Below are 15,323 nucleotides of genomic sequence, written 5' to 3'. Positions count from 1 at the left end.
ATTGTCATTGTATTTTTGTCATAGGCAAGCCAGTGAAAATGTTGAACTCTTCTTATTTTCAGGTGTAGGGAACCTTATTTAAACCATTTTCCTGGGCTGGGGAGGGAGAGAAGGGGGAAGACTGCTCAGAAATGTAATGTGTTATGAGACTTATGTGATTGTGTCAGGCAATTGATGGCTTTTTAATTTGTTTCTTGGACGTTTTTGTGGAAATGACAGTTTGGGGCCATGCACTGCTTCATCCTGCTATGCATATATAATATACAATTTGTGTCTTTTTGAATATTCTTGAAAGCACCATGTCCATGTTAATATTATTGTACATATAAACCTACTCAGAAGTTATGCCTGGGAGAAAAACGATTTACATCGATAAAATGCACATAAAGGCTGCTTAGCTTTATGTCTGGGGCTTCATTTGTGTCTGGGGATCCTTATAACTGCCCCGTAGCAAAGTTGCCTTGCCTGTCCTTCCTTCAGTAGGAATTGTTCTTAAATTCCCCAGCTTTGTTCTGAGATATGCACTGATTTGGGGGCGGGAGAGGGAAGCTGTCATTTCCCCTGCTCATGTGCAGGTCGGAGTGGAGTCCCCTCCTCTCCTCACTGCCTGCTTTGGGAGATGATCGATTCTCTCTCGGAGTGATGATGCTGTCTGTCCTAGCAAAGTGATGATGAAAAGGGAGAGGAGAGGGGCAGACCTGGAGTCCTTTCTCCTCAGCAGCTCCTCACTCAGACCTACTCCCCAGCTCTCCCTATCAGGCTGCACATTGTCTTTCCTTCCTGACAAGCAGCAGCAGCAGCAGCCTGGAAGGAGAAGGGACGGGAAGGGATATTCTTTTCTGGTGAGGGTTTTGTCCCTTCCAGCTGCTCTGTCCCTTGCTGGGCAGGGCTTTCCTCCCCTTCGCTTCCCCAGTACAGGCTGCTAGCCGGGGCTGACCGGCAGCAAGAGCAGCAGCCGCATCCTGAGAAGAACCTGAGCATGTCCAGCAAGGGCAGGCGAGGTAAGGAGCAGGGGAGAGTGACCTTCCCCCAGCAGCAGCAGGAGGAGGAGGACGGGGGAGAGGAAGAGGAGCAGCAGCGCCGGCGGCGGGGCTGGAGAGGCGTCAATGGGGGGCTGGAGCCCTCTCAGCAGCAGCAGCGAGCAGTGAAAACCCAGCGGGAACCCTACGGCTACTACCCGCCCCTTCCATTGGTCCGCACCATGTAAGTACCCGGCGCTGGCTGCGGGGGGGGGGTGGCCCCCTTCCTGCTGGTGCCCCGGCGGCGCCGATCGTACTGCCACAAAGTTAGAGGGTGTCACGCCAACGCGTGACAGCCCCGGCGGCTGCGAGGCAGGTGAACGAGCCACTGGGGCTGGGGCAGTCCCGCCAAACCGGGGCACCCCCCCCACACACACACACACCCCGCTCCGGCACCCGCCTGCCTGGGTCTCTCCAGCGGCATCAGGTGAACGGGCCAGTTCCCTTGGTGCCGCTCGGAGGAGACGCTGAGGCGATGATCTCCCTTTAGAAATACAGATTCAGCGGCAAGTCAAGTGCCGGGGCTGAGTCAGGCAGAGCGGACGGGGGAGGATGTAACTAGCCTTGGGGTGGGTGCTTTCAATAAAGCCGTGATGATGCCGGGGTTACAAATCCCTCCCCAGAGTTTGCTTTATTACTCGAGGCAAGGGACTGGGAAAGGGAAGGATGCTGCGTCAGTAAAATTATCAGGCAGAGCAGGTGCCTGGACCACTTGGAGAGGGGTCAGTGAGATTTGCTGTTCTGGGGAATTAAATGTAATGCTAGAATGTGTCTCTCTGAGTTGGAGGAAAAATAGACTTCCATTTAGTTCCGGAGTTACATCTGGATTTGAAGCAAGACAGAAGAAGAAGGGGGAAAAAACCAGAGGGAAGGGGACAGCCTGGATGCAGATACAGTAGATAGAGGCTTTCTCCCTTCTTTAGGCTGGGTGGGGTGGCCTGGTTTTGTAACACAACCTTTCAGTTTGTTTCTCATGCAGAAGGAAGGAGACCCTCCCCACACCCCCAAAATTCTCACGGTAGGCAGGAGGCCCAAGGAAGGAGCTCACAGACCGAGGGTCAGCAGTGCCCCCTGGTGGCTCTCCTGCGCACTCCAGCAAAGTGACCCGGACAGACAGTATTAGAGCTTCTATCCTGCTTATCCTTTACCAGCGTTTACCTCTTAGAGCTAGACCCAGATGAAATATTGCAAAGGATTTTGTTGAATGCAAACAGGAGAGAAATGCGATGGTTTATCAGTTTGTTTATATATCCTACCAAGAGCAGGTTTTCTCGGGCAATCTTTATTCTTTCAAATGGACTGTTATTCACATAAAACTTTTAAAATTAAATTTGTGTTATATGTGACACAGCGCAGATCCCTGCTGCAAAAGCCAGGATGGAAATGTTTTACCAAACTTATTAGTAAGGTTACTCAAAATCCAAGACATTTCCTAAGAAAGGATGTTTTAATATCCTACTGACTAAACTTAATTTACATTCACAGCAATTACATAACACAGCTATATGATGTTTTGTGCCAAGTAAAATAGTTTTCTGAGAAAATCCAACTGCTGGCTTAGTCAAAGTTTTGGGAGTTAATGAAGTTCTCTTGTCCCAGCAGAAAAAAAAAACCTATTACCTCACACAGGTACAAAAGTATCTTAACATTCTCATATGGTGAAAAATATGTTCAAAATCTACACTAATAGAATCACACCCCAAAAATAGAAAACTGAAAGAAATGTGCAGAGGGACAAACTTTTGAACTGCATCTTGTAAGTTTATTTCAAGTTTTGACACCTTCTGAAAACATCATGATGGTTAATAGTTAAGAGGACTTACCTGCAACAGAAATACATTTACTTTTATAAAGATGTTAAATTTTTTATCTGTTTTACAAAATCAATAAACTATCTAGCTAGAGAAAGAGGACTAGGAAGGGACTGGCTTGCCCAGTTTTTGTGTGTATGCCTAGGAATTGTTCAGTCCTTTAATATGTTATAGTTTTGGTTGACATTTCAATATTTTGGTCTCCAAGGATTACCTCAATATCTTACAATTTCAGGTCAAATTAATTCTTAATTAAATGTTTTCCTTACTAAGCAAATTAACACTTTATTGAGTTATATATTATTACATAATTTGTTCTGTTTGTAAGAGTGCTTAATTAAAATCACACCGGGGAAGACTTTAAAATACAACAATTAGAGTAACACTTAGAATGTGATAATCACAAATATATATAGATTCTACCATCCCTGGGTAGGAGGTTTACACTGTATTATGCTTTGTATCCAGTGGCCCAGACATCAAGAGACTTAAATTTCTAGATCTCTTCTCTGATAGTATAAATGGTGTCACAGAACCACTTACAAACTCCCTTCCTTAAGAAATGAATATTACGCCAACATGGACTAATACCTGAGTCCAGTTTACTCAGCTCAAGGCTTTTGTATCTGGGATGAGCTCCACCTGTTGGAATTACTTATCACAATACAGCTCTTGCATTCCTGTCCTAGCACTTTCTGCTATAATAGTTGGAAGTGACTGTCCACGGGGCTGATACTAGTACTCCCCAATCAACGTAATAGGACATGCTGAAGCAACAGGGCATAGAGGGGAAAGGATATGTAACCTCTGTTATCTCTACTGAATGCCCAACCCTGCAGTCTGATTCCAAACTAACATAACATGTTAGAGAGGGTTCCTGCTAGATAGTCAGGTCGTTTCCTCTGGAATGCTGTTTTAAATAGGATTTTAAATGCTAAAAAGTTGTAGCACATATTAATGACATCAATGTGAATAAGTATACTGATTAACTGAGATAAGGTGGCCTGGTAGGCGCTGTAGCTGTACAAACATAGAATAAGAGACAGTCCCCTGCTTGCAGAGTTTACCATCTTAGTCAACCTGACAGATAAAGGATGGAAGGGGAAACAGGCAAAGAGGACTAAAGTGACTTGCCCAAGGTTATACAACAAGTGAGTGGCAGCACCGGGAATAAAACCCAGGTTTCTTGATTCCCAGTCCAGTTATCTATCCAAGTTATGTACTGACAAGTGCTGGGCTGCTACATGATGTATACTATACATTCATATATCCAGGGTTCTGGTTGTATTCATCATAGTTTTGTAAACAAGACAAAATGACAGAGACAAGTATTGATAAAACATTGTAAAAGAAGGATGGGATCATATTGTTACTGTGTCCACATATCTATTCAGGGGACACCATCATAGGGCCTAATCACATCAGCCACGCTATCAGAGGCTCGTTCACCTGCACATCTACCAATGTGATATATGCCATCATGTGCCAGCAATGCCCCTCTGCCATGTACATTGGCCAAACTGGACGGTCTCTACGTAAAAGAATAAATGGACACAAATCAGACGTCAAGAATTATAACATTCAAAAACCAGTCGGAGAACACTTCAATCTCTTTGGTCACTCGATTACAGACTTAAAAGTGGCAATTCTTCAACAAAAAACCTTCAAAAACAGACTCCAACGAGAGACTGCTGAATTGGAATTGATTTGCAAACTGGAACAATTAACTTAGGCTTGAATAAAGACTGGGAGTGGATGGTCATTACACAAAGTAAAACTATTTCCCCTTGTTTATTTCCCCTCCTACTGTTTTTGTAAAGTGCTGGAAATGGCCCACCTTGATTATCATTACAAAAGGTTCCCGCCCCCTTCCCGCTCCCCACTCTCCTGCTGGTAGTAGTTCACCTTTCCTGATCACTCTTGTTACAGTGTGTATGGTAACATCCACTGTTTCATGTTCTCTGTGTATATAAAATCTCCCCACTATATTTTCCACTGTATGCATCCGATGAAGTGAGCTGTAGCTCACGTAAGCTTATGCTCTAATAAATTTGTTAGTCTCTAAGGTGCCACAAGTGCTCCTTTTCTTTTTACGGATACAGACTAACATGGCTGCTACTATGAAACCTATCGTTACTGTGATCCTTGATCATTAAGTAATTTAATGGTGAAAAACAGGTTAGCTACTGGTCAGACACTTAGGCATTCTGAATATTTGGGCACACACCCTTTCTAGACTAAGGCTGTGCCATGTGTCATTGGAAAGGTATTTTTTCCCAGATTTGCACTAGAGTAACATTTGGATTATGATCTTGATTTCACAAGGTACTAATGGTCTTGTACAAGGAACACACAGGCAAAAATACTATGAGTTGTGGCTTCCATTTTTCAAAGAAACCTTAAGGGGATTAGGCACCTATCTCCCACTGAAATGCAATGGTAGTTGTGCACCTAATTCCCTGAGGCTCCTTTGACAATCACAGCTCATATCAGGGGAGGAGTGCAAGAGAGTTTAATGTTCTCCTCTGCCATCCATTACCATGTTGCTTCTCTGTATAGGCTGGTTTCAAAATAGCAGCCGTGTTAGTCTGTAACAGACTTTGTTGCAAGGATAGGTTCCTGAGTTAGTGGTTCTGTTGTGTGGTGTGTGGTTGCTGGTAAGTATTTGCTTCAGGTTGGGGGGCTGTCTGTAAGCAAAGACTGGCCTGTCTCCCAGGATCTGTGAGTGTGATGGGTCGTCCTTCAGGATAGGTTGTAGATCCTTGATGATGAGTTGGAGAGGTTTTAGTTGGGGGCTGAAGGTGATGGCTAGTGGCGTTCTGTTATTTTCTTTGTTGGGCCTGTCCTGTAGTAGGTAACTTCTGGGTACTCTTCTGGCTCTGTCATTCCACACAAAGATGGCCTACAAGCCGTCAGGAACAGTATCCCTGATAATGTCATGGCAAACCTGGTGGCTGGCCTTTGTGACTTTGTCCTCACCCATAACTGTTTCACATTTGGGGACAATGTATACCTTCAAATCAGCGGCACTGCTATGGGTACCAGCATGGCCCCACAGTATACCAACATTTTTATGGCTGACTTAGAACAACGCTTCCTCAGCTCTCGTCCCCTAACGCCCCTACTCTATTTGCGCTACATTGATGACATCTTCATCATCTGGACGCATGGAAAAGAAGCCCTTGAGGAACTCCACCATGATTTCAACAATTTCCATCCCACCGTCAACCTCAGCCTGGACCAGTACACACAAGAGATCCACTTCCTGGACACTACGGTGCTAATAAGCGATGGTCACATAAACACTACTCTCTACTGGAAACCTACTGACCGCTATGCCTACCTACATGCCTCCAGCTTTCATCCAGACCACACCACACAATCCATTTTCTACAGCCAAGCTCTAGGATACAGCTGCATTTGCTCTAATCCCTCCGACAGAGACAAACACCTACAAGATCTCTATCAAGCATTCTTACAACTACAATACCCACCTGCTGAAGTGAAGAAACAGATTGACAGAGCCAGAAGAGAGTGCATTTCAAGTGTGTGAGCCTCTCTGTTTCAGCAAGCCAGGTGATATTTCACAGATGAGAGAAAGAGAGAGAAACCCTCATGTTATACATTTGGGTTTAGGGGACTGTGCACTGAGTCAAGAGGCTGTGAGTTTAAGTTCATCTCTTCTACTGACAGGTATTTGTATTTCTGTGCACTTCAAAACATTTACAGTTGGGCAAGGCCTCAGCACCGCTGTCCTACAAGCAAAGCAGTATCATTCCCTCCACTGTAAAAATGTTAACTGAGAGGTTGCAGAGGGTTACTTTTGACAGAACTGGGAATAGAACCTAGGCCTTTTATACAGCAGATTCAAGCATCGTCTATGCTGTTTTTAGATTGATTTACTGATGTACTTAGCTATTCTGACTGTAACTGGTAGACCACATTCCCTTCTCAGGCACACATGTACAATCATGATCCCCCAGCATTCTACTGCTGTCTCGCAAATAGCTGTGTAAACCACTAGCAAGGTACAGTAGAACTTCAGAGTTACAAACACCTCAGGAACGGAGGTTGTTCGTAACTCTGAATGTTCATAACTCTGAATGAAACGTTATGGTTGTTCTTTCAAAAATGTACACCTGAACACTGACTTAATACATCTTTGAAACTTTAGTATGCAGAAGAAAAATGCTGCTTTCCCTTTATTTTTTCATAGTTTACATTTAACACAGTATTGTACTGTATTCAGCTTTTTTAAAATTTGTTTGTCTCTGCTGCTGCCTGATTGCATACTTCTGGTTCCAAATGAGGCATGTGGTTGACTGGTCAGTTCATAACTCTGGTGTTCGTAACTCTGAGGTTCTACTGTATACACTTTTCACTTCTCCCCTTACTGGCTGGTCCAAAGAAGACAGCAGCTCTTTTTTAAATCTCAAATTACAGAAGTTGGTACTGGGGATCTAAAGTCCCTGCTGTCAACCTCTATGAGGGATCCTTATGGCTGCAAATGCAATTTCTGTTTCTCCAGTTTTCTTTTTTATAACTGGTTAATTTTGTGTTTTCACTGTGTAAACTAAATCAGAAACAAGTTTTATAGTTAAACATTATTTGTCAGTGATGACACAGTGAACAGTAAAGCACAGGTGTCCCACGTTTCAGTCATTTGTCACACATTTCACTTGTCAGTCACACTTGGGCAGGTTTGAAGATTAAAAGATATGGTTGGTGTGGCGGAGGGCAGCAGCTTATCATATTACTTTTGAAAAGTAGAGGAACCAACAGCCAAATTCCCAGCTTGTCACTGCTAAGTATGATGTTTCTAGCTTAGTGCATAGAGTAACAATATGTCCATCTAAGGGGAAAATTTAGCTTCAGGAGCAGACTTGAGTGTTCAGGCAACGAAGCAGCACCCTCTAATGTGATAGTGTTGTGCAGGCAAATCATAAGACGAAGAGACTTCTTAAGCATCTTTTTCTAGAGAAAAGAGGGATTTAATGTCTCTTTTTTACTTATGTGTATCAAAGATGATGAATTTTGTGGACAAAAATGTGTTTATGAAGTAGGATAGTTTTCATTTGCTTATTTTTTGAAACTTCATTGTATGTAAATGAATCACAGATTTACCAGAAACATATCATTATTGCTTCTGAAAGTTCCTGCTGTATCTCATTAGGATTAAGTGACTTCATTGCGTGTTTTCTCGGTCGCTGTAAAGCATGCCCATACTACGGTGGGAGTGGGTGGCACAAAAGGGAAAAAGGAGATGTACTGTCAAGGGGATGCTCTGAGTCAAATTCTGCCCTAGGTTACACTTGTTCATCCTGTTTGCTAGTGAAGCTTTTAAGTTCCTTGAAACAAAAAGCTGTACACCTAGGGTTTGTCTAAACTGCAGTTGGAGGCGCGATTGGAGCTTGGGTAGGCATATCCGAGCTACCTTTAATCTAGCTAGCACAGCTAAAAATAGCAGTGAAGCTTCAGTGGCAAGGACCTGGGCACAGGCTGTACAACCTTCCTGGAACCTTGGGTGCATACTTGTTGCTACCCGGCACCAGGATCTGAAGAGCAGCTCAGCTACTGTCCTTGGTTTGCAGGTGGGAGTAGGACTGTGCCTTCACCTTCCTGATTCTGAGTCTCCCCATTGAACAGCTAGATTATTCAGGCCATGCATTGGGAGTAGAATTTACCTATAAACTAACATTACGTCTGTCTAAGAATGCATTGGAGTCAGGAGAATCTCAGTTTATTTTTGTAATTGTTTTTATCCTTCATGGTTACAAAGAAAAGCTTGAACATGTGAACCCTAAAGGCTGACAAAACAGAAGGCAAATAAAAAGAACCAAAACTATATTAAATCTTGTGACTTTTTTAAAGTCAGTCTCACGATTTTGGGAAGGGCTAACTTGATTTTTGAATGCTTTGGATTGCCAGTACTAAATGTAGGATAATTATAGTGCAATCACAAATGCAAAGCTAAAACTTCAATTATTCAAAATATTTCATAAATTCCTTGGGATTCCTTTTAAAAAGTGATCATTAAATTTGAGAAGTAGAGATTAGAAAAGGAAATAGCAGACTATCTGATCCTCCACTTCTTATTTTGACAATTTCAACTGACTTCAGGAAGTTCTCTAAATTTGATGAGAGATTTGCCTGGATCTAGCCATTTAGCTATATATTCTGGCAATGTGGTACCATACAAAATCGCTAGCTCTTGGTTTTTTTCGGAAGGTCTGTCAATGCTTTAGTTAGTAAAATACCAGCAACTTTCATTTTATGTATTTGGAAAAGACATCTCATGCATGTCATATCGTTTTATCATAAAATACATTGCTGAGTACATCTTTCTTATTGGCAAAACATACTCCACATTGTGCCTTTGGAAGGATGTATCTCCTCCAAAGAAACCAATTGAGTCTCTTTACTCTAGCAGTGGGTTCTGAAAGAATGATTTATAGAATGGGAAATAAAAATGTATTGAAAAAATGGTACTGAATATTTGAGAAATGAATAGTATGTTAAACACTTATTTCATAAAAGATAGGTGGGTTGCAAAGCAAATTCTTAGAACCTCTTTAGATTAAGGATTAATCATAAGATAATTTATTCTGTCTTTATTTGCTGTTTAATAAAATTATAATAAAAATATTACAATATATGAGAGTGATCCTCCCCATAGGTACCATTACATCTTTGGAATGGAAAGATGGGTAGAAACCAAGCAGCATGTCAAATATTCATTATGATCTTGTTTAAATAGCCTTTTTATATTTACTATATTCTAATTTTTATTTGTGATTTAAGGGCAAGAGGGTGATATCATACTGGCTGTTCATCACCTATACTCCACAGTCAAACCTCTCTCAAAATGCTTTCACATGTAAAATATGCCTAAATCAGTTCTGAGCTTAACACAAAGTCACAAATCCTCTTTGTAATGCAGCTTTTCTTTTTTGTAGACAAAGTATAGAGGTTCAGGAGCAAAGGATAATGGATGTGTGTTCTTTGGCATAGCCGTTTGACATGTTTCAAAAACTAGATATCTCTTTTTGCCTAGACTACATGGTAGTGCCACACAAGTCACTGCTGCTATATAATAGTGATCATGCTTGAACATTTAAATAAGATAAAATTATTTTATCACTGAAGAGGCCTGCCATTGGTAATTAATATTGTAATATCACCATCCAGAATGGTTGCAATGAAACAGCACATTTGTGTTAGGTAAAATATCCAAGGGCTGTACCAGTGTGCTTTCAGGATGCTTGTAGCTTTCACAAAGTTATAAAGAGTTTGTTATGCTCAATATATTATGGGCTGATGCAGACAGCTGCAACAGCAGCATCCCTCCTACATCATGAATGGAATTTTTTATGCAGAATAAAAATCTTTGGGTCCAAAATGACTGCATCTTGTAGTGAATTCCCACTGAAGTCAATGCGAGTTCTCTGTACCATGGTAGTACAATCCAGTCATCAGAGAACACTATTAAGAAGGTTGCATTGTCAGCACTCAGATGTTAGGAAATGCCCAAATTAAGGTTGTCTGTTTAACCTTAATTCAGCCCCATGTGCATGGTGATGCAGTCTTTAATTACATCATCACATACTATTTTTTTCCATAGGACTCCTGACTCATTCGGTGCATAAAATGGACTGTACTTAATAAACAGCTATTTAATGTTTTATTTACTACTTGTTGTTCAATATATGGCCCAAGGCCTTATTTACTATACACTATTCTGCTCTGAAGATGGAATTAATTTCCTCATGGGCTTTTCTCTGGCACTTATCACTATAGTATGCAGGTGTTTCACAAACATTAATTACTTTATTTTCACAACACCATTGGGCAGTGAGGGGATATTGTCCCCATTTTAAAGGTGGGGAACAGCGGCAGAAGGAGATTAAGGTCAAAAATATCCACTAAGTTTAGGTGCCCAAACTGAGCCACCTTGAATATGACTTTTCACAGTATTTAGTATATCTTGCACTTCAACTGTTCAAAGCATTCTTCATATTTAGCATTCTGTACATCAGACTTCATGGTTTCAAGTCAGGCACCAGAAAAAGAACGTACAGCTAGTGACCACTTGTGAAAAATTTGGCATTAAGTGTCTTGCCCAGCATCAGATAGGAACTCAGTGGCAGAGGCAGGGATAGAATCCAGTTTTCCGGGCAGCATTCAACTACCTTAACCACGAGACCCCCCCCACATTTGCTTCCAGTCATCCCCTGACTCAGTCACCTTCCAATTTCTGCAAAAAAAAAACAACAGCTTCCCGCACTACACAGACCTCATTGATCCTTGGAGGTTGTCCATTCTGTGCACTGAACAAACCAGAGGTCTTGGGGGAAAATAGTATATGACAATATAATTAAAGATGCTATAATGCCATCTTTCTCACCTTTCACCCATTTCTGGCTCCCACTCTCCCTACCTGGACTCCTCATCCAAGAATATGCTCCAAGCTCCTTGCCCAGCCTATCCTAGTTCCAGTCCTCTTCCCCCAGGTTTCTCATCCAATATGACTTCTTGCCTTGCCACTCCTCTCCTTGCCAGCTAGTTCCCATCCCCACACCCAGCCTGGTTACTCATCTAATCTCAGTTTATTTGCTGCCCACCAGGCTCCTCATCCCAGTCTCCTTGCCCAGCCAGTCCCAGTTTTTCCCCAATCTGTCTTCCTCTGCACTGGCTTCCAGTCATCATCACTGCTCCCCACAATGGTTCCCAGAATGGGTCTCTTTGCTCAGCCCAGTTTCTCTGCCTCTCTCCCATAGCAGCTCCCAGTTCCAGGCTTCTTGTCCCAATCTACTCCCTCCAGCCCTGTAGGTCCAGCTCTTGTCCCATAGGCATTTGAGTCAGGCAGCTTCGTCCTCGAGGCTGCCTGGGCACGAAGAGAGAGAGCACTGAGCACAGGAAAGACAGTCTCTGTGCTCTCAGTTCCTATGCCCAACCCCATTTGGATTTGCAGCAGCCAAGAACAGAAATTTCAGGGAAAGTCCCACTTAGCCCCTGCATCTCTGGGCCTGAGCCTGCTCAGTACAGATAGGATCTTAAGAGAATTAAACGGACTAGCAAGAATTTAGCTGCTAACATGTCTCTACTGAGCTTGTGTGAGCTATTTTTTAAAAGCTTATAACTAGGTTTGGCACAGTTACATTTTTATCAGTAAATGTCACTTTCGCTGTACACACACAAACTGATGGAAAAAAAACTTCCATAGGCAATAATCAAAAATTGCAGATAAGCAAATTAAGAAAAATGTGGCTTAAGAATTTTTTAACGTTTGATTTAAGGATATTTACTTTGTGTATTTTGACAATTTGTGTTTTAACAGTTATAAAGCTTTAACTTTTTGCATCTCAGTGTCAATTGTCATTAAATAATTATGGTTTGACCCCCCCCACATACACATAATTTCCCCGGACTGTGAAAATTTAAATTGATAAAAATAAAAAATGCTTCAAATAAACATTGATATGATCTGTTGAAATTATAAATTAAAAATTGAATTCTGACAAGGCTAGTCATAACTTAGCTAAATGTGGGTGACTTTTCACAGGAAATGCAAAAGGCACATCCCTGACACTAAGGCCACCCCTTTACAAATTTCAAGTGCCTGCTCCAAGGCATGGAGACTCCTACAGCAGCTTCTAAAAATAATTCTTACCACCAATTCATTAACATGGGCAAAACACTGTATTTCCCCCTAATCTTATGTCTAGAAATAGCTGAACCATTTTCTTAAACTTTCCAAAATAATTCAGCTTGAGGCAGATACCCAGCATGGAAAATTTAAGCCCAAATGGTTAAAGATTGGCAGAATTATAAACAACTGAAAAACAAGGTTTTACAATGGGAAGCATTAATACCTTAATAGCAGATGGTGCTGCCAGCCACACCTAAAATAAAAACATGGCTTACAGTGGGGGAAGTTATTTTCTGTTAATAGATATCTACTTCATTAATAGCTGTCATACAGTCAAATGGCATCATTGGAGATAACCTTGTGACCAGCCACAATGGGCCAAATAATAAAGTCCTCACTCTCTTTTTACTTAGTCTTTCCTCAGGCAGAACTCAGATTGAAGTTAGTAAGGGCTGAGTACAGTTTTTAAAAGTTGGCCAAACACTGGTAGTGGTGCATGCTAAAAAATGTGTAATTGGTGTTGTCCAGTCTATGTGCAGAGATCACCAGCTAGGGTCAGGAAGGAAAGTTTTCCACACTTACAGCATTGCATGTAGTGCAAGGTACCATATGGTTTGTTTGTATTTTGCCTTCATCTAATCTATCAGGTCTGTGCCACTGTTGTGGGGAGGATACAGGACTTGATGTTTCCTATGTGTACCTATTGAATGTGCTTAGAAGATATTTTTGAAAGGAAATGATGTTGCACATAAAAATATTTTACTATGGTCCTTGAGGAGAAATGGGCCTACAGGAAATGAGTCTGTGAACACCTTTCAGTTGTGAGCAAGAGACAATATAGGGGTCTGTGACCCCTCCTCTACCAAGAAGCCTTTTCTGTGCAAGGGTAAAGGGTGAAGGGCCAGGACAGAGGGAGACACAGGCAGACAGCTGGGCAAATGACACAAGACAAAGGAGAAAGTCATCAGTGTTTATAGCTGGGGAAGGAAATAACTGCTATAATAGTCTACAATTATTTTATCTTTTCTGCTTATTAGGTCCATTGAAGGAAGCCCATCTCTGAGACGTATGACTATGATGAGGGAAAAGGGAAGAAGGCAAGCTATTAGAGGCCCAGCATTCATGTTCAACAACAGGGGCACAAGCCTCACTGCTGAAGAAGAGCGTTTTCTGGATGCAGCAGAGTATGGGAACATTCCCGTGGTGCGCAAAATGCTGGAGGAGTCAAAAACTCTAAATGTCAACTGTGTTGATTATATGGGCCAAAACGCCTTGCAGCTGGCTGTAGGGAATGAGCATTTGGAAGTGACAGAACTTCTGTTGAAGAAGGAGAACTTGGCGCGAATTGGAGATGCACTGCTGCTCGCAATCAGCAAGGGGTACATCCGGATAGTGGAAGCAATTTTGAATCATCCCGGTTTTGCAGCAAATAAGCGACTGACTCTGAGCCCCTGCGAGCAGGAGCTCGAGGATGATGATTTTTATTCCTATGACGAAGATGGCACCCGCTTCTCTCCAGATATCACCCCCATCATTTTAGCTGCCCATTGCCAAAAATACGAGGTTGTGCACATGTTGTTAATGAAAGGAGCGAGGATAGAAAGACCTCACGACTATTTCTGCAAATGCAATGACTGCACTGAAAAGCAAAAGCACGATTCTTTTAGTCACTCCAGGTCGAGGATAAATGCCTACAAAGGCCTGGCTAGTCCTGCTTACCTGTCCCTTTCTAGTGAAGACCCAGTTCTCACAGCTCTAGAACTCAGTAATGAGCTTGCCAAGTTGGCCAACATTGAAAAAGAATTCAAGGTAAGGGTTCTTTTTTGTTTGCCTTTTTTTTTTTAATGTTGACTTTACTTGTAACTTCATCAGATGCTTGACATTATTTCCTGTATTTTACCTTTTGAGTTACAGTTGTTTTATTTATATTGTTCCTTTTGGTTCTCGATATTTTGAATGCTCATTGAGTAAACCATTAAAAAGCAATTTTGCTTGAAACAAAATTGCTTTTACACTTAATATGTGTCAAGAGCTACAGAAGAAGTGCCAGTGTGAGCATTACTAATCCTACAATGGATGGGAAACAATTTTATTCACTGTAACAAATAATAGCTGTTTTTGCTGAAGTGTACTCTCTAAGGGTAATATAATCTGAGCATCAAGCAGCAAAATTACACTTTTCTTTTACACAATAATGACTTTGTTTCCATTTTTTATTCACACACATTTTAAATGATGTTTTCTACAAATTATGAAGATGACATGTGATTGTTGTTTTACCATTGGACAGTCAATTTTTTCATTCATTTTTTCAGGAGTGTATTTGTCTGCCCAGAAATGTATTTGTCTGTTTACATATGCAGTCTCTTTTATTCTCGTTTTGACTTGTATTATTTTAGTTTCATTGTACACTAATTATTTTGAAAATCTCAGCATCTCCATTAGGTAATTCATGATTAGACAATGATAAATATTACCCAATGCTGCCTCTTCATGATGTGCAGTTCCCTGTAACACCTCAGAATGTACACGCACAAAAATCAGCTGTATGGTTGAGGCTACACCGCATTAAAAAAAGCCTGGATCAGGGAATGATAGATTGTAAACAGAGAGTGGTTATATAAATGATGTATCTAGTTGCAGAAAATTTTTTAATGGGGTCCTGCAGGGTCAATGTTGAGTACCGCTTTGTTTAATTAACATCTTCATACATGATGTGAAGGAGGGGAAAAGACTCATTAATCTTTGCAGATCACAGCCAGCTGTAATTTATTACAAACACAATGGAGGACTGAGAAGAAAAACAAGTGGATCTAGAGTGAGTGGGGAAAAATGGGTTGGAAT

At 41.5% G+C, this 15,323-nt stretch overlaps 1 protein-coding gene across 4 annotated transcripts in view; it reads left to right on the top strand.

The window, feature by feature from the left end:
- The first annotated feature begins 620 nt into the window (after positions 1 to 620).
- Positions 621 to 15,323, top strand: part of TRPC3 (transient receptor potential cation channel subfamily C member 3) — a 63,885-nt gene continuing 49,182 nt past the window's right edge. The window contains exons 1-3 of one of the 4 annotated variants that reach the window (XM_073341036.1): positions 621 to 1,203; positions 1,999 to 2,037; positions 13,517 to 14,288. In XM_073341036.1, coding sequence (XP_073197137.1) covers positions 980 to 1,203; positions 1,999 to 2,037; positions 13,517 to 14,288 — 1,035 coding nt within the window. In that variant the 5' untranslated portion in view covers positions 621 to 979. Of the gene's footprint in view, positions 1,204 to 1,998; positions 3,982 to 13,516; positions 14,289 to 15,323 lie in introns of those variants that run through there. The other 3 variants (XM_073341037.1, XM_073341039.1, XM_073341038.1) reach the window with 3 other exon arrangements.

The sequence above is a fragment of the Lepidochelys kempii genome, chromosome 4 (assembly GCF_965140265.1).
Source record: "Lepidochelys kempii isolate rLepKem1 chromosome 4, rLepKem1.hap2, whole genome shotgun sequence".
Classification (NCBI taxonomy): Eukaryota; Metazoa; Chordata; order Testudines; family Cheloniidae; genus Lepidochelys; species Lepidochelys kempii.
Note: the sequence above shows the minus strand (reverse complement) of the source record. Positions and strands in the feature narration are given on the sequence as shown.